At 59.5% G+C, this 21,569-nt stretch overlaps 1 protein-coding gene across 13 annotated transcripts in view; it reads left to right on the top strand.

Annotated features, from left to right (window-relative positions):
- The window catches only part of ARHGEF10L (Rho guanine nucleotide exchange factor 10 like), a 137,961-nt gene that overhangs the window by 78,411 nt on the left and 37,981 nt on the right, over positions 1-21,569 (top strand). For all 13 annotated transcript variants that reach the window (XR_013813741.1, XR_013813742.1, XR_013813743.1 and 10 more), the window contains 10 exons: positions 840-917; positions 1,832-2,011; positions 2,950-3,066; positions 4,631-4,723; positions 5,673-5,846; positions 10,055-10,200; positions 12,562-12,743; positions 15,083-15,198; positions 15,634-15,761; positions 16,483-16,583. Coding sequence is in view for 10 of the 13 variants with exons in the window: in XM_079776223.1 (XP_079632349.1) it covers positions 840-917; positions 1,832-2,011; positions 2,950-3,066; positions 4,631-4,723; positions 5,673-5,846; positions 10,055-10,200; positions 12,562-12,743; positions 15,083-15,198; positions 15,634-15,761; positions 16,483-16,583 (1,315 nt within the window). In the remaining 3 variants the exon portion in view is untranslated. The remainder of the gene's footprint in view (positions 1-839; positions 918-1,831; positions 2,012-2,949; positions 3,067-4,630; positions 4,724-5,672; positions 5,847-10,054; positions 10,201-12,561; positions 12,744-15,082; positions 15,199-15,633; positions 15,762-16,482; positions 16,584-21,569) is intronic.

Here is a 21,569-nt window from a genome sequence, read left to right as displayed (position 1 = left end):
TCCCAATGCAGGGGGCCGCTGTCCGAGCAGGTGGAGCCGGCGAGACCCCAGGCTTCAGCTCGTAGCCCAGGGCTCCCCTTCCTGGTGTCGGCTGGTCTCTCTGCCCAGGAGCCTGTGATTTCCTGGGTCAGGCAAGACGAGTTACTCTAGGCCAGTGGTCGGCAAACTGTGGCTCGCGAGCCACGGTTTGCCGCTCTGTTGACTAATGAGTTTGCCGACCACTGCATAAGGCATTACCCTTACCCAGAAGTTTTGACTTCAGGTTAAAGACATTAGTACATTATTAAAATGTTTTTTAAGTGTTTTTCCCTAAGGCAGTGGTCAGCAAACTCATTAGTCAACAGAGCCGCAGTTTGCCGACCACTGCTCTAGGCCAGTGGCTTTCGACCAAGGTGATTTTGTGACCCAGGGGCCATTGGGCAAGGTCTGCTTGTCACAACTGGGAGATGCTACTGGAATCTAGGGGTAAGGGCCAGGGATGCTGCTAAGCATCTTACAGTGCACAGGACGGTCCACATAGTCACCTGGTCCTAAATGTCACTGCAGTTGAGAACTTTGCTCTGGGAGCAGCTGGGGCACCTGGGGGGGGGGAGGGGCGTCCAGGGCCCCTGCCCCATTCTGCAGACTGGGGAGCATGGGTGTTTCTCTGGGGTGGGCAGGGCCCTGGAAGGAAATGCTGGGCCTCCAGGCCCATTGGTCCCAGGGAGGGACGGGTCCCTTAGTTGTCAGCTCCTCTAGGCACTGGGGCTCCTTTTCCCGTCACCTGGGTTCTGCGCACAGTAGGTGCTGCTCTGTGCCATGGTGGGTGCAGGCGCTGACCGAGCTCTCGGCCTGAGCAGGTGGTCCGGAGGCACATCCTGGGCTCCATCGTGCAGAGCGAAGGCAGCTACGTGGAGTCTTTGAAGCGGGTCCTCCAGGTACGACTCTGGGGCCCCTGGGAGAGGGGGCGGGGGTCCCGCAGGGACACCTGGCAGGGAGTGTTTGGGGCCTGTGGGCAGTTTTAAGGGGAGGGCGCCAAAGGCCAGAACTTTTATGGGGACAGCGGGACTCCAAATGGGAGACATTAAGAATTCCTGATGCCTTGGTGTTCACGGGAGGCCTGCGTTTTCTGAAACAAACTTGGGGTTCTGTGGAATGAGGGCTGTTCTGGAGAGTCCAGGGCACGGGGTCCTTTTCGTGCTTGAAAGGGACCGTGTCTTCCTTGCCCGCCTCTCTGGGAGCCCCTGGGACAGGGCCGTGCCTTCCCATCGTCCTGGAGCCCCCACGTTGGGGAGTAGGAGGCACCCTCTCTCGCCATCAGATGCCCAGGGATTGCTAGATGGTCATGTGACTCGATCAAGGTGTATCCACCTGGTCTGTTGTTTGCATTCCTGAAATGGTGAATCTGCTGGGATGTTGTGGGCTCTCGGAGTGAGGCCAACAGGGAAGGGTGTTGTTGGGGTGGGAGCCACACAGGGGAGCCCGGTCCCCGGAGATGAAAACTCCTGTGTGTCTGACAAAGCTGGGGGTCAGGGGGGCTCCCCGGGACATCATCACCTCTGTCCATCAGACAGACTGGCTCAGGCTCGGGGAGAGCTGAACAGGGCCAGCCTGGCCTTGGGGCCTGACACCAGGGAGCTCCTCCCAACCCAGCTTAACACAGAAGTCATGGGGGGAGGGGTGGCTGTGGGTGGGCACAGAGGGGCCAGGAGGGTTACATCATGGAGATCCTTCTAGAAGACAGGCGAGGGGGGAGTGAGGGATACCTGCTCCCCTCACAGGAAGGCCCACGCCTGGCCCGCTGAGTTCTCGTTGGCCTTGGCCAGCTCACCCCCGCCCGCCTGCCCCGCAGGATTACCGCAACCCGCTGGTGGAGATGGAGCCCAAGGCGCTGAGCCTCCGCAAGTGCCAGGTGGTGTTCTTCCGCGTGAAGGAGATCCTGCACTGCCACTCCATGTTCCAGATCGCCCTGTCCTCCCGCGTGGCCGAGTGGGACGCCACTGAGAAGATCGGGGACCTCTTCGTGGCTTCGGTAGGTGTCCCCAAACTCTTTCCCTGGCCCACCCACCCAGGGAGAACCACAGCCTGTCTGACCTGGTGGTCATTGGGGCCAGCCTCCTGCCTCTGCTGCTCCCCTTGTCCGAGTCAGTGGGTCACAGGGTGGCAGGGCCTGAATCTGCCCTGTGGTCCAAGCGGGGGTAGGCATGACACCTTCCAGTGCCCAGTGTGGCCTTGGAGATGGCTGCAGGCGTGGTGCTGGGGGCCTCCAGGAGACCGGCCACTGTGGGCAGCCACCAGGGTCTGACAGTCCCCTGCCGAGCACTCCCGGGTGACACTGTTTGGGGTGCTTAAACAGACCAGCCATGGCCCCCGGGGAATGTCCCAGGGCGGCGGGGCCTCCTCAGCACTGGATCACACTCCAGGAGACCTGGCCTGGTCTCCGCTCGGCTTTGCCCTGTCCGGCAGCTCTAGGGCCCTCTCTGACCCAGGTCCCCTCTGTGGAATGCGGGGTGTGTTAGAAATCCCTGGGCCCCAGGGAGACTCATGAGCTAAGGAGGGTGAAGTCAGTGGAACTCCACTCTGACCCATCTTAGATAGGTGGGTTCTGCTGAAAGAAAAAGGATTGAAAACCTGAGTGCTCAGCAGATCCAACACCTGGTCAGTGTGTCCCAGGAGTTTGGAGTCAGGAGCAGCACCCCGGAGGGTGAAGGGCCAGGGGGGTTTTATTTTCTGGGGGCGTCACACCTTCACCTGTGGGCGGGGCTGTCGTGCTAGGGCAGGAGGAGCATCAGGCTGTCCTTGTCCCGCCTCTTCCTCCCTGCGACCTCGGGGTCTCCTCCCTCCCTGGGGTGACAGGTGTCCCGACTTCAGACTAGGTGGGGGCTCTGCTCAGGTGTCGTCAGAGCAGCTGCGGTGGCAGTGAGGGTGGGCGGGCGTGACCCTCCCGTGCCCCTCCCGTGCCTGTTTCAGTTCTCCAAGTCCATGGTGCTTGACGTGTACAGCGACTACGTGAACAACTTCACCAACGCCATGTCCATCATCAAGAAGGCCTGTCTCACCAAGCCCGCTTTCCTGGAGTTCCTCAAGGTGGGCTGGCCGTGGGCTGCAGCCCCCTCAATGGGCGCTGGCGGTGGTGGGACGGGAGGGCTTCTCAGGAGGGGGGACTTGGGCCCAGCTTCAGGTAGCATGTCGCTTTGGGGGGGACACCTCTTTCCTTCGGGGCTCCCACAGTCCCATGGGAAGACAGGGGTTCCTCCTGCCCCCCAACAGGAGGGGGATGATGAGTGACAGTTAGCCTCTTGGGATCCTGGCTTTGCCAGGCAGAAGGGGAGGCCTGTGACCTCTTGGGGATGGGTGAGACGATGGTGGGTCTGCCGTGGGGAGACCCACAGTGCCGGGGCCTGTACCTCTGGCCGGCTGGACAGGGTGGGTCTCCAGGTATAGCTCAGGGTGTCGCTGGGATGTCCCTTTTCTTATTAAAAAATATATATTTTTTATTTATTTCAGAGAGGAAGGGAGAGGGAGAGAAGGATAGAAACATCAATGATGAGAGAGACTCATTGATTGGGTGCCCCCTACATACCCTTTACTAGGGATGGAGCCCACAATCTGGGCATGTGCCCTGACCAGGAATCGAACCACAACCTCTTCCTTATTTGTAAAAGGGCGAGGAGAATTTCTCAAAGGGGTGTCTTGGGGTTCATGTGGGAGATTAGAGGTGAAAGGACCAAAGGCTCATGTAGCTGTGGCCAGGCTCCCCCAGATTTCTTTGGGTGCTCAGCCAGGCGAGTCAGACGGAGGCCCTGCCTGCAGGGAGCATGCCGCCCGGCGGAGGGTGCAGGTGAGCCCGGAGCCGGGCCTCAGCCGAGGAACCCAACGCCCTGGTCCAGGAGGGCGTCTGACATGGGCCTGGGGTACGCTGGGATTATAACAGGTGGAGATGGAGGAGGGGTGTAACAGGTGCAGGGTGGGGGCAAAGGTCAGAGGCAGGAGGATGGGGTCAGGTGAGCGCGTCTGGGTGGATCCCGGGAGCACTGTTGCTGGGGAGTCCCGGGAGAGGAGGCCCAGAGGCAGCTGCGTTCAGTGGGCGGCCCCGGACCTGCGGGACAGTGTGTTTCAGGCAGTGGGAGCTGCTGCGGAGGTTTGGGCCGGGGCAGAGGGACGTGGAGGCCAGTGGAGAGGCTGTGGCAGCAGCCTGGGTTACCAGGGACGAGGGCCAGGATCTAGGTGACAGGTGTGTGGATGGAGTGGTGGGAACAGATGCAAGAGAGAGGACAGGAAGACCCCCGCGCCCGCCCCTCATCCTGGCCAGGCCCGGCTGCTTTCGTTTAAGTGGAGGGAATGGTTGTCTCGGCTGTTGTAGAGATACGACCTCTGCAATAAATCGCTGAATTTCCCAGTTATGCTGTTAGTCCAGAGACCTTAACCTGACCGCTCTAGTTTCTCCAGGCTGAGGGGCTGGGTGGGGACCCCGTGGTGGCCGGGAGCCCTGGCCGCGGGACCAGAGACCCCCTGGCTCTTCTCTCAGGCCCGAGGCTGAGCAGAGTCCTGGGCCCGGGGAGAGGAGCCCATCCTGGGCGGCGTCTGCACCCGGGGGCGCGGGGGCCTCGCTGCAGAGGGTCAGCGAATGACTCCACCTCGTCTTCAACAGCGGCGGCAGGTGTGTAGCCCCGACCGCGTCACGCTCTACGGGCTGATGGTGAAGCCCATCCAGAGGTTCCCGCAGTTCATCCTCCTGCTTCAGGTACCACCCGGGACTCTGCAGCCACCTGCCCGCACGGGCGCGCCTGGTGGGTGGGGGCTCTCATCCGTCATCTGCAGTCCCTGCATCTGCTGTGGACTGTGTGGCCCCGCCCCCTCCCGCCTGGCCCCTCCTACTTCACTCCTGGAGTGGAGCCTATTTCCCACCTCCCCCTGTGGGATGCTGAGTGGTGGGTGAGCTGGTGGTGGGTGAGCCCAGGATTCTGGAAGGGAATGAAGGCATGGGGAACCCAGGACCTGTGGGCTCTGGGCAGGGAGGAGATGCTCAGGGAATGAGCTGACCTGGGCCACTTCAGGCTTCACAGGAAGCAATAGGCCCCCTCCCCTCGTGTTCCTGCCCCACCCCATGCCCAGGGCCTGAGACCTTGGGACATCCCTGTCAGGGGTGAGCCTGGGCCCAGCTGGGAAGGAGGCTGCCAGCCGAGGGCCCGGCAGCGTCCTCCTTTCTGTCCTCAGAGCTGCCAGCTGCGGGAGTGGCTGTCAGCATCGGTGCATCAGGGATGGGTCCACGTGCTTACTATTTTTTCATTCATTCGCTGTTTCTTGAGACCATGCTCTATGCCCGTGGTCGGCAAACTGCGGCTCGCGAGCCACATGCGGCTCTTTGGCCCCTTGAGTGTGGCTCTTCCACAAAATACCACGGCCTGGGCGAGTCTATTTTGAAGAAGTGGCGTTAGAAGAAGTTTAAGTTTAAAAAATGTGGCTCTCAAAAGAAATTTCCATCGTTGTCCTGTTGCTATTTGGCTCTGTTGACTAACGAGTTTGCCGACCACGGCTCTATGCCAAGTCCCACCTGTCCTGGCGGCAAGCTGAGCCTTTCGGACCCCGTCTCCATGGTCTCCGTAGGGGTGTGGAGGCTGAGGCTTTGACCCCAGCCAGGGGAGGGTCTGCTAGGGTGGGGTCCTCAGCCCTGGCTCTCTCGGCCCTGGCAGGACATGCTGAAGAATACCCCCAGAGGCCACCCGGACAGACTCTCACTGCAGCTGGCCCTCACGGAGCTGGAGACGCTGGCCGAGAAGCTCAATGAGCAGAAGCGGCTCGCTGACCAGGTGGCCGAGATCCAGCAGCTGACCAAGAGCGTCAGCGACCGCAGCAGCCTCAACAAGGTGAGTGTCGGGGGGCTCCCCACCTGCTTGCATGCCCTCACCTGTTCTGCAGCCTCGATCACCTCTCTGCCTCCTGCCGCGTGGCCACCACCAGGTGGCAGTGTTCTCTGAGGGAGGGGCTTCCTTGCTTCTCTCCGTGCCCACAGACCTTACCTAGAGAGAGGATTAGTCTCACTGGGCCCTCCACATTCATTCCTGTTTGTGTGACTTTAGGATAAAAGCTCATTTTGTTCATTCATGTAATTGCCGATAAAGATATGGGAAATGATAACCTAATGCTGTGCTTGAGCAAGTGGGCTCTGGAGTCAGAGTTCAGGGTTTGAATCCTGATTTTGCTACTGGTGTTCACTGTGTGGCCTCAGGGGAATCACACAACCTCTCTGAACCTCACTTGCTCCCACCGAAAGAATTCAAAGGTGTCTGACCCCCAGAAGCAAATGAGGGAGTCGGCAAAACAGCAGGCCCGGAGTCCTTAATACAAAGTTGGCTATCGTCATGATCAGTGTTATTTTTTTAAAGAAGAAGAAAGATGAAAAGTCCATGCTAGGTCTTGGGGTTGCAACTTAGGAATATTCTAGTGCCCCCCCGCCTAAAAAAAATCTTGAAAAACTTTCAAATAAGCCTGTAGAGAACCCTGTTTTTAAAATACAAAGCCAGCCCCACTGGTGTGGGTCAGGAGGTCATGGTTCGATTCCTGGTCAGGGCACATGCCCGGGTTGTGGGCTCCATCCCCAGGAGGGGCCATTCAGGAGGTAGCTGATCGATGATTCTCATCATTGATGTTTCTATCTCTCTCTCCCTCTCCCTCTCTGAAATCAATAAAAACATATAAAAAGTACAAAGCCAGTACAAAAAAGGTCACCTCCGAGAGCCACCTGTTGGCAGACGTCAGTCCTCTGTGTCCGAGTGGCATGTGACCTCGGCTGCCTGCGTACCCAGATCTGCACCCCGGGCTTCACCTTCTTTCACCTACCGGAGGGCGGAAGTCGGCCCAGATGGTCAGGGTGAGGCGACCCCGCCCCAGGGCACATTGGCGGGAACGTCGGTCGTTCTTTGGGGAAGTGACTTTGTGCTGGGTCATACGGAGGTGCTCAGATCTTTTTTTGGGGAAAACTGGGAGCCTTCGGGCTCTGTGGGGCCGAAAGCAGAACTAAGGCCAGTGACTAAGGCCAGTGAGATTTCAGCCACATGGGTGGAATGTTTTGTACAGGAAGGGTTGTCAGGAAAAAACAGCCCTTTCCAGGCGGACCACAGCCTTACAGTATAGAGTGCTCTCTAACCCACATTGCCTTTTTTTTTTTTTTTTTTTAAATCTTTACCACAGCCTGTGAAACCAGGCTGGGACGAGACAACCCGCAGGGGTCCTACATCTTGAGACTCTCCCACCTCAGGCCAAATTCAGGCTGCACATATGTTTTTGGGCCCACACAGTAGTTAAAAAAAAAAGAAATGGAGCCTTAACCAGTTTGGCTTAGTGGATAGAGCGTCGGCCTGCGGATTGAAGGGTCCCAGGTTCAGTTCCGGTCAAGGGCATGTACCTTGGTTGCAGACACATACCCAGTAGGGGGTGTGCAGGAGGCAGCTGATCGATGTTCCTCTCTCATCGATGTTTCTAACTCTCCCTCTCCCTTCCTCTCTGTAAAAAAATCAATAAAATATATTTTTTTAAAAAGGAATTAGTTGCCAACATTTGAAAATGGAGAGCTATCCCATAAAATTCAGACTTGTGGGCTTTCCTGAAGGATCGGAAGAGCTGGGAAACCTGTAGGTGTTGGGCAAGGAACTTCCTACATGGTACCAGTCACCCGCGCCGTGGCCTCCCACTCAGCCCCTCCCCACATCTTCCCAGTGAGGTTCCCTGCTGGCCCCATAGGCATCTGGGTTTGCATCACCTGTTCCAGGAGGAAAGAGATGGGGAAAAAGATGGGGTAGAAGACAGAGCCTCCTCCTGGGGGGACGTCCCCATCCATGATTGGTCAAGGTGGGCATGAAGGCTGGGCGTCATCCCCTGCCCACTCCTTGCCTCTAGGCAGGAGACCCTTAGCTAGTAACGCCCAAGCCTTCTATTTTGGAATGTCTCTGGAGAAAAAGACTTCATTCAGCCCAGCCGTGGCCACTCGTGCTGGTATTTAATGGTCTTTGCACTTTGGGGAATCTTCTTCTGTCTTCTGCTTTAGCTCCTCTTCTGTAACCAGGAGGGTTTTTCTTGCCTCTGCTCACACACCTGTGCAGCCGCCGTGGGAAGAGATTATGGGGAAAAGGAAGCCCTTTGCCATAGCAGTTACTCTGGGAAGAGCCATCTCTTCTATTCTGCTCTGTCCCCCAGGGGGACCCGGGCAGTAAGGAGTGGTGGTCATTGGCTGGAGGTCAGGAAAACCTGTTGGTGTTGGGCAAGGAACTGCAGGCTCTGAGTCTGTTTCCCCGCCTGTCATGTAGGGGGTGTGCTTGCTAGGTGTGGATGCTGTGAAGAGTGTGGTGGCGGCTGCCCCCGTGCCTTCCCCCTGCCAGGGCCCCCTTGGGCAATCTCAGCCAGGCCAGTGGCTTTCCCCTGGTCCATCACCCAGGGGAAAGTGGAAATGAAACTGGGTGGGCCCCAAACGGAACTGTGCCGGCTATTTCATAATGTGCCTGCTCGGGACCCTCCGGGGGGCAGTTGTGCAATATCTGGGTTTTCTTTTTCTTGTTCAATCTGCCGAAGGGCAGGGGGGTGGTTGCCAGAGGCCCAGGGGACTTTCCTCTTCCAGGTTTTGGGTCACGGCACACTTGGCCGTCTCCCACGGGCCCGCTGTCCTCAGGGTCCCAGCCCTGTCTCCTGAGCTGGGTCAGCTTACTGGTAGAAGTAGTGGGAGGTGGTTGGCCTTAGCAGGAATGGGGGGGAACCCGAGGGACCTCGAATCTTTTTCTTGTGTTAGGAGCAGCGGGTTCTCCCCTGACTCTGATGGCCCAGCCACGAGCTGGAGGGACAGCGCCCGTGGCCTGGCTCCATCCAAGCTGGGTCTCGGAGGTCTCCTCACCTCTGGGATCTCCGTTTCCTCCTCTGGGGATGGGCATGGCCCCAGGACTGCTGAGCAAATGAAATGAGAAGCAGAATACTTAGTGCCGAGCACCGTGCCCGGCGCCCAGTGGGGTTTCGTACTGTCTGCACTTCTCTGTTGACACGAGACGCGTGGTTTTTTGGAGATCGACAGGCATTCTTTCCAGGAGAGGTTTGGGAGGGCTGTGCCCTTTCCCTGGTGAGGGTGGGGAGGATGGGAGGATAACTGTTGCCCTTGGAGTCATGGGTTTGGGGAATGAATTTTGCTAAACCCCTCCCACCCCCAAATATTCCTATTAGTAAAAAGATGTTTTCCCAGGGGAGCCCCGGGTGGGATGGTGGTCCCAGGGCTGGAGGGGGTTCTGGGTGTCCAGGCTGCGGAGAGGCCTGGGGCTCGAAGGTCCTTGGCCACCTCAGAGGGTCGCCTCGTTGACCAGCAGACCTGCCCCGCCCCGTTGGGAGCCCTTCCAAGGGGTGAGAGTGGCCGAGGCTGTTCAACAGGTCAGGGTGCAGGGACCGGACCGACTTCCAGGCCGGGGTCTCCCTGCGTGAGGCCACACCTCTTCCCGGGGAGCTCGGTCACAGACAGCAGCAGCGGGAGCAGCTGCCGACGTTGCAGTGTCAGCTTCGGGGTGTCCCCCCTGCACTGTCACAGGGCCGGGGCGCAGAAGGGCCCGCGCTGGCTTTAATGCGCTGCTGTCGCCGTCTTGTCATTCGTAGTAACTTGAATGAGGGGCACGTTTCCATCTTGTAGCCACGTCTGCTGTGTGTTACCTTGGTGACCTGAGTGGTGGAGTTTGTTGCCCCACTTGACAGCTGAGGTGTGGGCAGGTGAAATGATGCCCCGGATGGCTTCCCAGCTGGTGCTCGGGGAGCGGGAGCTGGGGTCCCTGTGGTGCTGGGCGGGCGGGGTTGCCAGAGGGACCGGCTGCAATGGCTGGCTCACCTGAGAGGGAGGCTGCTGCCGGGCAGGGTGGGTGGCCAGAGGACCCAGCCTGTGGCCCTCCCCAGCGCCTCCTGTCACCTGGAGGTGGAGGGCGAGGCCCTGCCTTCTCTGCCTCTCCCAGCCTCGGTGTCCTTTTGGCCGGAGAGTTCTGGGCCTTTGGCCCGGTGATGTCTGCGTAACCGCCTGCATGCTTGTTGGTGTTGACCTTGCTCTGTCTCCCTCCACCAGCTGTTGACCTCGGGCCAGAGGCAGCTGCTCCTCTGTGAGACGCTGACGGAGACCGTGTACGGTGACCGCGGGCAGCTGATCAAGTCCAAGGAGCGCAGGGTCTTCCTGCTCAACGACATGCTGGTCTGCGCCAACATCAACTTCAAGTGAGCGGCCGGGCCATCGCCCCCCTTGGGGACCTATTCCTGTCCCGTCCCAGTCCCTCGGCCGGCCCCTCTGTGATGGGGTCCCTCGGCCGGCCCCTCTGTGATGGGGTCCCTCGGCTGGCTACCCTATGACAGGGTCCCTTGGCTGGTCACCCTATGACAGGGTCCCTCGGCCGGCCCCTCTGTGACGGGGTCCCTTGGCCGGCCCCTCTGTGATGGGGTCCCTCGGCCAGCCCCTCTGTGACAGGGTCCCTTGGCCGGCCCCTCTGTGACGGGGTCCCTCGGCTGGCCACCCTATGACAGGGTCCCTCGGCCCCTCTGTGATGGGGTCCCTCGGCCCCTCTGTGACAGGGTCCCTTGGCCGGCCACCCTATGACAGAGTCCCTTGGCCCCTCTGTGACGGAGTCCCTCGGCTGGCTACCCTATGACAGGGTCCCTCGGCTGGTCACCCTATGACAGGGTTCCTCGGCTGGCCCCTCTGCAATGGGGTCCCATGGCCATCCCCTCCTTGACAGGGTCCCTCCGCTGGCCCCTCTATGACAGGGTCCCGGGGAGCTCAGCTTAGGTTTCTGATACAAAGGCTTCCTCTCGCATCCCTCCTGGCCTGCTCTGTTCCTGGTCCCGGAGCCAGGAAGCACCTGGAGAGGTCACAGGGGACCCTGGCCTTTGGGAGACGGCTGTCCATTGCTCAGTGTGGTTGGTTCTGGTCACTGAACAGCCTCCTGAGTTCTGACCACTTTGAAATTCATGAGATCCTTCCTGTGTCCAGCTGCTCTAGTTCCCATGGCTCTTCCTCCCGCTGGACCTCAGTGTTTCTCACACGAGCCTGGGCCTGTCCCCCCACCGCCCAGAGCATCTTCTTCCGCAGGAGCCTGGGGCGCTGCTCCTGGATCAGAGGGTGTAGAAATGCCCAGAGCCGGCTGCCAGGCTGTGCCCAGAGGGGTTGGAGCCCTGGACGGGGTGAGGGTGATTGTTTAGACCTAGACCGGAGCCAGCAGACTTGTGGCCCATGGGTTGCATTAGGCCTCCAGGAATCTTTTGTTCCGTTCACATAAGCCATTCAACCCAAAGATGGAGGAGACATTTGTTTTTCTTGAAAATGTGAAGATCCCGCATTCTGGGCCCACATTGCCCAGGGCACACGTGTCTCCTCTACTGCTGTTCGCTGTCCCAGCAGCTGTTCGCTCACCTGTAGCCCTTGCTTGGCCTTGTAGGCGGTAGGGATGATGACCTTTTACCAAAGGAACTGCGGCTGGACCTCCCCAGCCGGGCTCCTCTCCGCTTGTGGAGAAAATCTCTGCTCCCAGTGTTGAATGCACTTTAAAAACACCCCGGACACAACAGTGTGGCCACAATAGCCAAGACCCCCGAGGGAAAGCAGTCACCGTAGTGGAATCCCAGCCTGACTCTCCCGCCCCTGCCTGGAACACCCGTGGGGTCAGGATGCCCACGGAGCCTGGCTTAGATGTCACACCCAGGGTCGGCTGTGCACCTGCCCGTGACCCTAGCCAGGGTCATGGTGCGGAGTAGGGGGTTGTCCATGGTTGCAGATTCCATGCCTAGAAGGGGAGCAAGCAGGGTTGTTTGGGGACTTGGGCACTATTAACTCATCAGATATTTATTGAGCCCTTGCTTTGTGCCAGTCCACGGGTAGGGAACTCGGGCAAGGGAGCCTGTGTCCCAGAGCAGAGCGGCAGCCAGCTTACAGCTGGGCTGACTGCCTCCCGCACGCCCGCTCTCCCGCACTCTAATTTTTAAGTCCCATTGATGTCTTAGGTACCATTCTGACCAACACCCTCTCTGCCCACCTAGCATGATGTGAAAGTGAGATGGGGATGCTAGTGGCCACTTTGGGGGGGGGGGATCAGTCTGGGTGATTTGGGGTGAGTCCTGTGACCTGTCTGAGCATCAGTGTCCTCGTCCAGAATAATGAAGGCTTCCCACAGGGCTGTGTGGGAATAGGTGACCGGAGGCCAGTGCCCGGCCCAGGCGGCAGGCCCTCCGTGTGGTCCCCCTGCCCACACCTGGCCGGCCCTCAGCGGTCTCATTCCCTGTAGAAATCGCTCGGTAACAGTAACCATCTTTCCCTCCTTCTTGTCTCTTTCCTCAGGCCTGCCAACCACAGGTAGGGGCTTGGGGGCTTCGGGGGCACCTGATTCTGGATCTGGGGCTGGGGACTGGGTGCCTGGTGCTTTTGCCTCAGCGACGGCTCCCTGCCCTGCCCGGCTTGGTTTCGGCCTGAGGTGTTGTGCTGGGCGGTGAGGTGCCTGGCTGAGCTGATGTGCTGAGAAGGGGCATCTGGGCTGGCCCGGGGCTGGGGTGCTGCTGGCTCTCTAGGCCTCCGTCTCTCTGTCCCCGTAGGGGCCAGCTGGAGATCAGCAGCCTGGTGCCCCTGGGGCCCAAGTACGTGGTGAAGTGGAACACGGCACTGCCCCAGGTGCAGGTGGTGGAGGTGGGCCAGGAGGGCGGCTCCTACGACAAGGACAACGTGCTCATCCAGCACGCCGGCGCCAAGAAGGCCTCTGCCTCGGGCCAGGCTCAGAGTGAGTACCGCCCGCTGCCGCCCGGGGAGCACCTGCTCAGGCTCCGGGGCCCATCCAGGGGCCCCCAGGCCCATGGGCCACTGGGCCCAGAGCTCTTGCTGGTTTACAGCCTCACACACCCACACCCACAGCCCAACCTCTGTGAGCACACGGACATCCCACAGCCGCACCTGCACACACTGGACAGGTGCTCCCGGCCCTGCCCGCTCCAGCCCCACGTGCCCTCGTACACACGCGTGCACACACGTGCCTGCACAGGCAATGACGTGGAGTCAGGAAGCTGACTTCCAGTCCTTGCCTGGGCATTGCCTGCCTCCCTGAGTGATGCGGGCAGGTGTCACCTCCTCCCTGTGCCTCAGTTTGCCCCTCTGGACAGTCAGGGAGGGTCTCAGGTGACACTAATCCTGCCCCTACACCCTCAGGAACTAGGTCAGGGCTTCCTGGCCCTGCCCGGGTCCTCCTTCCCCTGTCCTGACCATCCCTCAGGCGTGTTTTGTCTACTTGCCTTTACTCATCTGAGCTTAGTTGGTCCTTCCTCAGGGGGCCTTTTAAAATTCCTGTGGCCTGGACCAGGTGCCGCCCCCCGCCCCCCACCCTCCCCATGCTCTCAAGGCCGTTTGCCCTTGGTGTGACGGTAGCCCTGCCCGGAGCTGGTTCCAGGGGGTGTTAACAGCTGTTTGCTGAATGAACGAAGGGTGCTGACCGCAGGGCCAGCAGAGAGGAGCACTTAGCCGGAAGCACCTTCCGCGGCTGAGAGGGCGCTTGGCTCCACTCCCTCCCCTCACCGGCCGGGCTCGGCTCAGGCTCTGGGCTCTGTCCATCGCCTGACCCTGGAGGTTGCCTCATGGGGCTGTTGCAGATTCTGGAAACAGGGTGATTGCATCATTTACTCTCGCCCTTGGAGGGCTGGCCGGACAGCTGCGCCCACGTCCGGATGCTGCGTTTCTTCCCCCTGGTCTGGGGGGCGGAAGGGCTGCCTGTGCAGCAGCCCCTGGGAGGGGCTCGGGAGCCACCTGCAGCCCCAGCTCTACTCCCCCCCCACCCCCCGCCTCACTCTGGGACCTCCTTCAACCACTGTCTGTCTGTGCTTCGTTCCTGAGATGACAGTCATATGCTGCCAGACCCCCTTTAAGGGGAAAAAGAAATTCTCGTTGAACCCCAGTTGGCCGTGAATGATTTTTTATTATATTGTTATTCAAATGTGTGCAAATATAAGACTAGGTATAATTGACGCCTTATGCTCAGACCCCTTGAACACCCATAAAACCAAAACAAAAATCACAAATGGGATAAAAATGAAGCTACAAAACCATAAAATTCAAATGAACAGCATTAATGCCATGGGATGGGGGATGTTGTTTTGCTGGCACCACATTGCTCACAATATGGATGTGGCCTCCTACGGGGCAGGCTCTTTGGAGCTCTTTGCCCCCACGACACAGGGTGCCTTATGGTGACACACATTCCCGCCAGCGTACCTGTCGGGGTCCCTGCCGAGCCCATCCCGCCCTTGGTTTGGTATGAGCCATCACTCCCTCCCCTGGCCACCTTCTCCCTGCTCCATGGTGACCATTCAGTTCGCCCTGCTCAGTACCAAGGCCCATGGGAGCCCGGACTCCATGCAGCGGAATGTGGCTTTGAAGTCATCATCTCCAGGTGACTCAGGATGTGCATCTGATTTTTAGATAATCATCTAAATGACAACCCAAAATAACTCCCCTCGCGGGATTCCATGGGTCTCAGCTCGAGAAGCCACGGCCTAGAGAATACAGCCCCAGTTCCCTAGCATGGCATTGAAGGTCTTCCCCATCCTGTCCTGCGGGCCCCTCCTGCTCCATCTCTTGCTGTCCATCTCCCAAGCCCCCGGCTCTCCATTTGTGTCATCAGTAGAGATCTGTGCCTCCTTCCCTCTCCCCCCCATCACTGTCTCATCGCTCTGATAGCATTCTCCTTAGTACCTCCCATCATCTGTGGCTGTAACTTACTGCGTCCCCAGTCTTCCCCTTCCCCCAGGTCATACACTCCATAAGTGGGGACCCTGTCTTGTTCACACCTGTCCCACTCACACCTGGAATAGAACCTGGCACATAGTAGGTCCCTTTGACCCTTTGACGCCTGTGACCCTTTGTAGAGATTGAGTGTGCCCTGCCTCACAGGTGCTGGACTTGCCCTGTGCTGGCCCTGTGCTGCCCGGTAGACAAGAGCCTGGTAATGTTTCTTTCTGTCTCTCTGCTGCCACATCCCCAGGGCGACAGCTCTTCTTTTCTGCAGTGAGTGGACACTTGGGTTCCCATTGGCGTCTTCCCCCTCCTGAGCTGACTTGGTCTCTCTCTGCCCAGGTAAGGTGTACTTCGGTCCCCCGCGACTCTTCCAGGAGCTGCAGGACCTGCAGAAGGACCTGGCCGTGGTGGAGCAGATCACCCTCCTCATCAGCACGCTGCACGGCACCTACCAGGTACGCAGCGCCGGCCTGGCCTGCGGGGCTCCGGCTCCGCCCCCTGGGCAGTCCCAGACTCAGCAGGCAGAGTGGGGGCTCTTCTCCTGGCCCAGTCCCCTGACGAGGCTGTGGCTCCAAGTTCCCCCAACCAGCAGGAGTGGCTACGCCCCCGGTCTTTACCTAGAAGTCTGGTGTGTGGCCTCTGGTTCAAGTTGAAGCTCTGGTTCAGGTGGAGGGGGGCCTGGCTGCCTGGTATTTTTTTGTTGTTGTTTTCTGCACGGCGGCCAGTCAGTCTTGTAGCCCCCCCCTGGCGTTGCCCTAGGCTGGGAAGGAAGCTGCTAGGAGGGTGTGTCCCTCTCAAAACAGGGGTGTCAGGTGGGTTCTGAGGATCTGGTGTGGCTTCTGGGGAGCTGGTGGGCTGTGTGGGGACTTCATTGGCCTCCTCCGCCCTAGAACCTGAACATGACCGTGGCTCAGGACTGGTGCCTGGCCCTGCAGAGGCTGATGCGGGTGAAGGAGGAGGAGATCCACTCGGCCAACAAGTGCCGCCTCCGGCTCCTGCTTCCCGGGAAACCCGACAAGTGAGAGCGGAGGGGCCGGCGGTGAAGTGGGGACTGGGAGGGGGCGCTCGGAGGGGGCACTGGAGCTGTTCCTCTTGTTAGTATTGCTGTGATGGGGGGGGGTGTGTATGCACCGTGGCCATGCCCACCACCGAGGGGCCCCTGATGCTCCAAGGTGGGATGCCAGTGTGGTGACCACAGTGACCTTCGCTGCCTCTGGCCTGGCCATGGCCCCCTTCATTCACTCTTCATTCATTCACGTGTCCATTTGGCAAACAGTTACCAGGCAGCTGCCCTTTGCCAAGGCCTGTTGCCCTGAGGATATGGCACCAGAAATACAGAAAGAAACATGGCAGAGGCTCCCGGAGCAGGTGTCTGATAAAGGTCCGCGGGAAGCTGACCCGGTGGAGCCCTGGCAGGGCCTCTCGCCTCTTAGCCTTCAGCGGGCCGGGCACCTCTGGCTTTGCTAGGCGCCCACGCCGAGGCACCTGGGGCTGGGCTGCCGTGTGGCCTGGCCCTCTGGGGGAGGTGCCTTGCTCCTGGGGCCATGGTGGGTGGAGGGACCCCTCCCCCAGGGGGCCGAGGCTTTGCTGGGCAGGCCACCGGCCTCCCTGGCCACCCTTGGCTGCTCTGAGCAGACTTTTCTCTCAGGCATGGGGTTGAGGGAAGAGCTGGGCGCTGGCCCCAGGGGGAGCCAGGCCCTTGCTCGGAGCACTCACACTCCTCGCCCTTCTCGCCGAAGGTCCGGCCGTCCCATCAGCTTCATGGTGGTCTTCATCACCCCCAACCCCCTGAGCAAGATCTCCTGGGTCAACAGGTTGCACCTGGCCAAGATTGGACTCCGTAAGTAAAGCCCCAAAGAGAGCACCTTAGGGGCCAGCGGGGGAGAGAGGAGGTTTGGGGTGTGTATGTATGTGTGCGTGGGGGGCGTCCAGGCTCATGGGGGAAGGAGGCTCCTGAGTTGGGGGGCGGGGGGAGATGGGGCAGCTGGATCAAGGGTTCTGAGTCGTGAAGCTGCTCAGTGACCTTGAACAAGTCCCTCCCTCCCCAAGCCTCAGTTTCCCCATCGATAAAACAGTGGCAATCGACATGGTAAATCAGTGGTTGCCAGGGACCTGGGAGGAGGGGGATTGGAGAGGGACTGCTAAGGTTTTTGTTGTTGTTGTTTTCGTGGGAGTGATAAAGGTACTCTCAATTTTGGGGTGATGGTTGCCCAACTCTTAATATACTAGAAACCAGTGAAGTGTACACTTTCAAAGGGTGGGTTTTATGGTAGCTGAAATACATCTTAACAAAGCTGTTATGCAAACACGATGCAGGGTAGTCTAAACGGAGTTTCTACCAAGGACCTCTTTAGGATTCTTTTCTCCTGTGCACCCCGCTAAAATACAGCTAACAATGGGCACCGGTATTCACAGAGCGCTTCCTGTGAGCACTTTCCTCACTGCCTTCGTTTCACATCCGCAGTGACCCTAAACGGCAGGGCTGTTCGAGTCCCTTTTCACAGGTGAGGTCCGGAGGCCCCGGGCGGTGCTGGGACTTGCCCGAGCTCACACAGCAGGAGGGGCAGCCCGGGCAGCCGCTCCTGTCCATCCCGCTTCCTCCACGTGGCGAGTTTCTGACCGCCAAACCACATTCATTAAGTTATAATTACTTTATTTGAGTTTTTTGTAAATTGACCAATGGCCCCGGCCCTTGCCGATCAGAGCCATTATTCCTTGCGATGTACTGGAAGTCTCTTTGGCTGATTCCAGCCAATCGCGGCGATTGCTTTCTTGGTTTCTGCTGTGATCTTTTCTAGATGAGTATATATTTCCAATAGGTTCTGCAACATTTCCGGAAAGGGGCCAGGACTTTCGTCAATGGCTTTCGTCAATTAAACAACGATCTGTTGAGTCTCTACAGCAATTTTAGGCAGAGGGGAAAAGAGCAGTGATAGAAACAGAAAGATCCCTATCCTCAAGGAACTCACGATTTATGAGGGGCAGGCGGATTTTACATGGGGAGCAAACCATCAGGGAGGGGCTGTGCTGTGAGGGTACAGAGCTGGGTGACCTGGCTGGCACCAAGCCTGGGGGTTGGGAGTGCTGTCACCGAGGGCATCTGAGGAGGTGACATCTGAAGCCAAGCTTCAGGAAAAACGGTCCAGGCTTGAAAATAGCATGTGCAAAGGTCCTGAGGTAGCCAGAGCTGGGGGATTGGGCAGGTGGAGGCGGGGGCAGGTTTTTCAGAAAGCCAGGGCAAGGTGTATGGAACTGGACAGGGAGCTGTTTGTTGTAGCACTGAGAGCCGGACAGTGGCCTGGCCCGGGTTCTATTTAAGCGAATCATTCTGGCGCTGTGCAGAGGGCACGTGGAGGTCCGGAGGGTATGGGAGGAGGCTGTGGCTTTGGGGGAGCCAGGATCAGAGGCTTCTGCTCCCCAGTCCCTTCTAGGATCTGGTGCTGATGTGCACAGGCCTCTGCTGGATGTGTCTTAGTGACCAGGAGGGTGGAGGAAGGATTGTAAGCAGTGGCTGTTCCTGGCCCTGGCAGAGGACTGTGGGAATTCAGGCCCAAGGAAAGGCTAAGCTGGCCCCGCCGCCCGCTCAGGCCACGCCCCCGCCGGTGCAGCAGTTGCGTCTTGGGCAGATGCCTACGCCCTGTTCGTGCACCTGCTCTAGAGGCAGGTGACTCTGTTGGAACCCCAGCTGCTTTGCTGAGTGGGGCTTGGCGTGGGCGGGGAGGAGCTGACTGACGGGAGCCGCGCAGGCCTCGCTGCCTGCGAAGCAGCTCAGCCGCCCGGTCTGCGCAGTTTCACTGCAGCAAAAAGTTTTACTGGAACGAGAGTCATTTCAAATCTTATTTGAGTGCCTGGGTTCCCCCGGGGCCTGAATAATTTGTGCGTTTTATTTTGCCAGTTTGTTTTTTTATCTGCAGTGCCTGGTGGGGAGGGGAAAATAACATGAGCCCATTAAAATATGTTTAAAAAATTTATTCACAAAGGATGTTATTCCTTTAATTCCCCCCCTCTCCCCCCGTATCTTCCTCTCACCCTGACTGCAAGGGGCATATCTTACGGGGGCATAGCTCACAGGGGCTTATCTCACAGGCTCGGCCCGGGGCTCCTCCCTCGCTGCCTCTGACGCGGTTGGTATTCCAGCCCTCTGCCCTCCCAGTAACACCACTGCTCCCCCTTGCGATGGGTCCATTGTGGAGGCCTGAGCACGGCCCAGGTGTGTGCCAGGAGTGCTGTGACCCTCGTGTCCTTTAACCCTCAACCTGAGGTCGGGACCTGGCCGAGCCCTCACTGGAAGTGGGTCTGCCCTCCAGGAGGGGGCCGAGGTGGCCGTGGGCATGACTTGGGTGTTACCCAGCTGGGTGACCATGGCCGCTCGCCTGGATCCCAGGGGAGGGGTGTTCGGAGAGGACGCGTGGTGACGTCCTGCCAGCCCCACGTCTGTGGCGGGAGCTGTGAGAGGGAGGGAGGGAGGGAAGGCAGTCGGCTGTTCGCGGGGCAGTGACAGAAGGCATGGCGCTGGGTCTGAGCAGGAGATTGCCAGGCAGTCGGTGGTGCTGTGGGGGAGCCCCGTGGGCAGGGCCCTTAAGGGTAGTAACAGACAATACTCTCAACCTCAGGGACAGTGACCAGAACGGGCTCTCTTTCTGGAGTGCCTGGGGTGTGCCAGGCCTTAGAGCCATTCTGTCCAGTGCTCACAGCAGCTGCAGACAGTTGGAATGATTCTCCCATTTTCCAGATGAGGCAACAGCCTCTGAGGGCTAAGTGTCCGGCTCCGCGTGGCACTGAGTGAGGCCGAGTCGGGATCGGCCAGGAGAGCCGGCCTCCCGCAGCCTGGGGCGCTGTTCTGCGGGCTCGGAGGTGGGGGCACGGCAGGGGCACGGCCCCCAGCCCTGAGCTGCTCCCGCCGTCCCACGGGCGCTCTTCGGTTCCGTGGGTGCTGCAGAGCTGGGCGCTAACAAGCCCCCACTTAACGTCACTTGGAAACCACAGCTTTGACGTCGGCGCCAGTCCTTCATGTCACTTATCCCAGGTGGGCCTTCTGTTTGCAGCAGCAGCAGCTTCTAATTCGGTCTCAGCCGCCGGGTTTGTGACAGGGACAATGGCAGTGGCAGATGGGAAGCGGCAACTCCATTCTCCTTTAACGCTCCCAGGCGCAGGCCGGGCGGCACCATCTGGAAGGAGAAGGTCAGATCATTAAGAAATATACATCCTAACAAACGGCCAGGACTCGATGGGCTGTGCCGGCGGGAGGGGAGCGGGGCTCGGGGGAGGCGTGATTGGGGCGTTCTGTTCACGGACTGAGCTCTGGGAAGCCTCCTGCGAGGAGTGGGGTTTGGGGGTGCTGCTGGGCTCCCGTCTGATGGGGGAGGGTGGAGGGTCTGCGTGACTGTAAGCTCCTTGAGAGCAGGGGCACGCTCAGATCTCGCAGTCCTCATTCCCGCCAATGAGGTGGGTGCTGCCTCGCAGCGGGGGCGGAGGAGGGGGGTGTCTCCGCGAACACCCCGCGTGGTTGGTGCTGTGTGAAGGGCCCCCGGCTTAGTTCCTGGGCTCTGGGCCCTGCCTGTGTCTTCACCGGCCTCTGTTGCTCGGGGTAGAATGGGGAAGGAAAGACTGACCCCCTGGCGGCCAGGAGGATGAAAGGAGGGCGTGGGGGACCGCTTTGTAAACTGGGAAGTGTGGCGCATGCAGTCCTGCTGTGCTGAGGCCTGCTCCCCCCCCCGCCCCCCTTCCCCGTGCCGTAGTTGTCTTTTCCTTGGTGGCCTCGCCTCCTCAGTGGAAGGAACCAGGCTTGATGGGACTTTGTCTCCGGGGCCCAGTGGGGCAGAGGGCCCGTGTAGGGAGTGAGCTCACCGCCCGGTGACTCTGCTGCTTGGGGGAGTGGGTGCGCCGGGCGGGAGAGCGGGTGGGGCGGGCGCTGATCAGGCCTGGCATTTGCAAGCGTCTCTGCCGTCTCCAAGAACATCCGCACCTGCCACCGTGTCCCGGTTCTCTCGCTGTGACTGACGCTCAGGCGCCACCTTCCTCTGGGGCAATGGCATTTTCTCAAAAGCCACTTCATGGGGCATGATTGACATACAGCAGGCTGTGCATGTCTAATGCGCACGACTTGATGAGTTTGGAGATTAGTGTGGGCCGGTGAGCCCATCCCCACAGTCTGTGCCACATCACAAATCCATCCCCAAGCCCCTCCTGCCCGCTTAGCTGTTATTCTTTGTGATGAGGTCCTCTGAGCAGATCTCTAAGCACGTCCTGCGGAGTTGCCCGCTGTAGGCGCCATGCGGCACCGACGGCCTGGGACTTTGCTTGTGTGACCCAGACGTGGTCCCTTCATTGACGCCCCGTTTCCCCTCCCCGACGGCACCTCTCTAGGGCTTGCTCTGGGCCGGGCGGGAAGGCTGTGCCACGCCAGTTCGGGCGATGAGCCCCCCTCCCAACTCCAGAGCTCTCGGCTCCCCTCAGCTCCACGTCACTGTGCTAGGTGGCCCCTCTCACTCAGGGTGTCCCAGCGCCTCTGGCGCTTTGGGGCTGAGCCTCCTCCTCATTGTCCAGCGTCACCACGTCAAGGGTCAGTAATGCTCATGGCTGTCGGTAGGAGGCTAGGTGCTAGAATAATGCCTGGTTTAGTGCAAAGAACCTGGGCTTTGAGTCAGACGGTCCCCATCTGGGCTCGGCCACGTAGGCATGCATGTGGCCCGGTCAGCATACTCCCCGAGTGTCTATCTCACCATGCACGAAGTGAAAATCATTAGCGGACTGTGCTCGGTCCGTGTGAAAACCAGGCCAGGGGACACGCGCATAGCACTCAGTGTGTGCCTGATGCATGGACACA

The sequence above is a fragment of the Cnephaeus nilssonii genome (assembly GCF_951640355.1).
Source record: "Cnephaeus nilssonii genome assembly, chromosome: 7".
In the NCBI taxonomy this organism is placed as follows: Eukaryota; Metazoa; Chordata; class Mammalia; order Chiroptera; family Vespertilionidae; genus Cnephaeus; species Cnephaeus nilssonii.
This window is presented reverse-complemented; position numbering and strand designations above follow the sequence as displayed.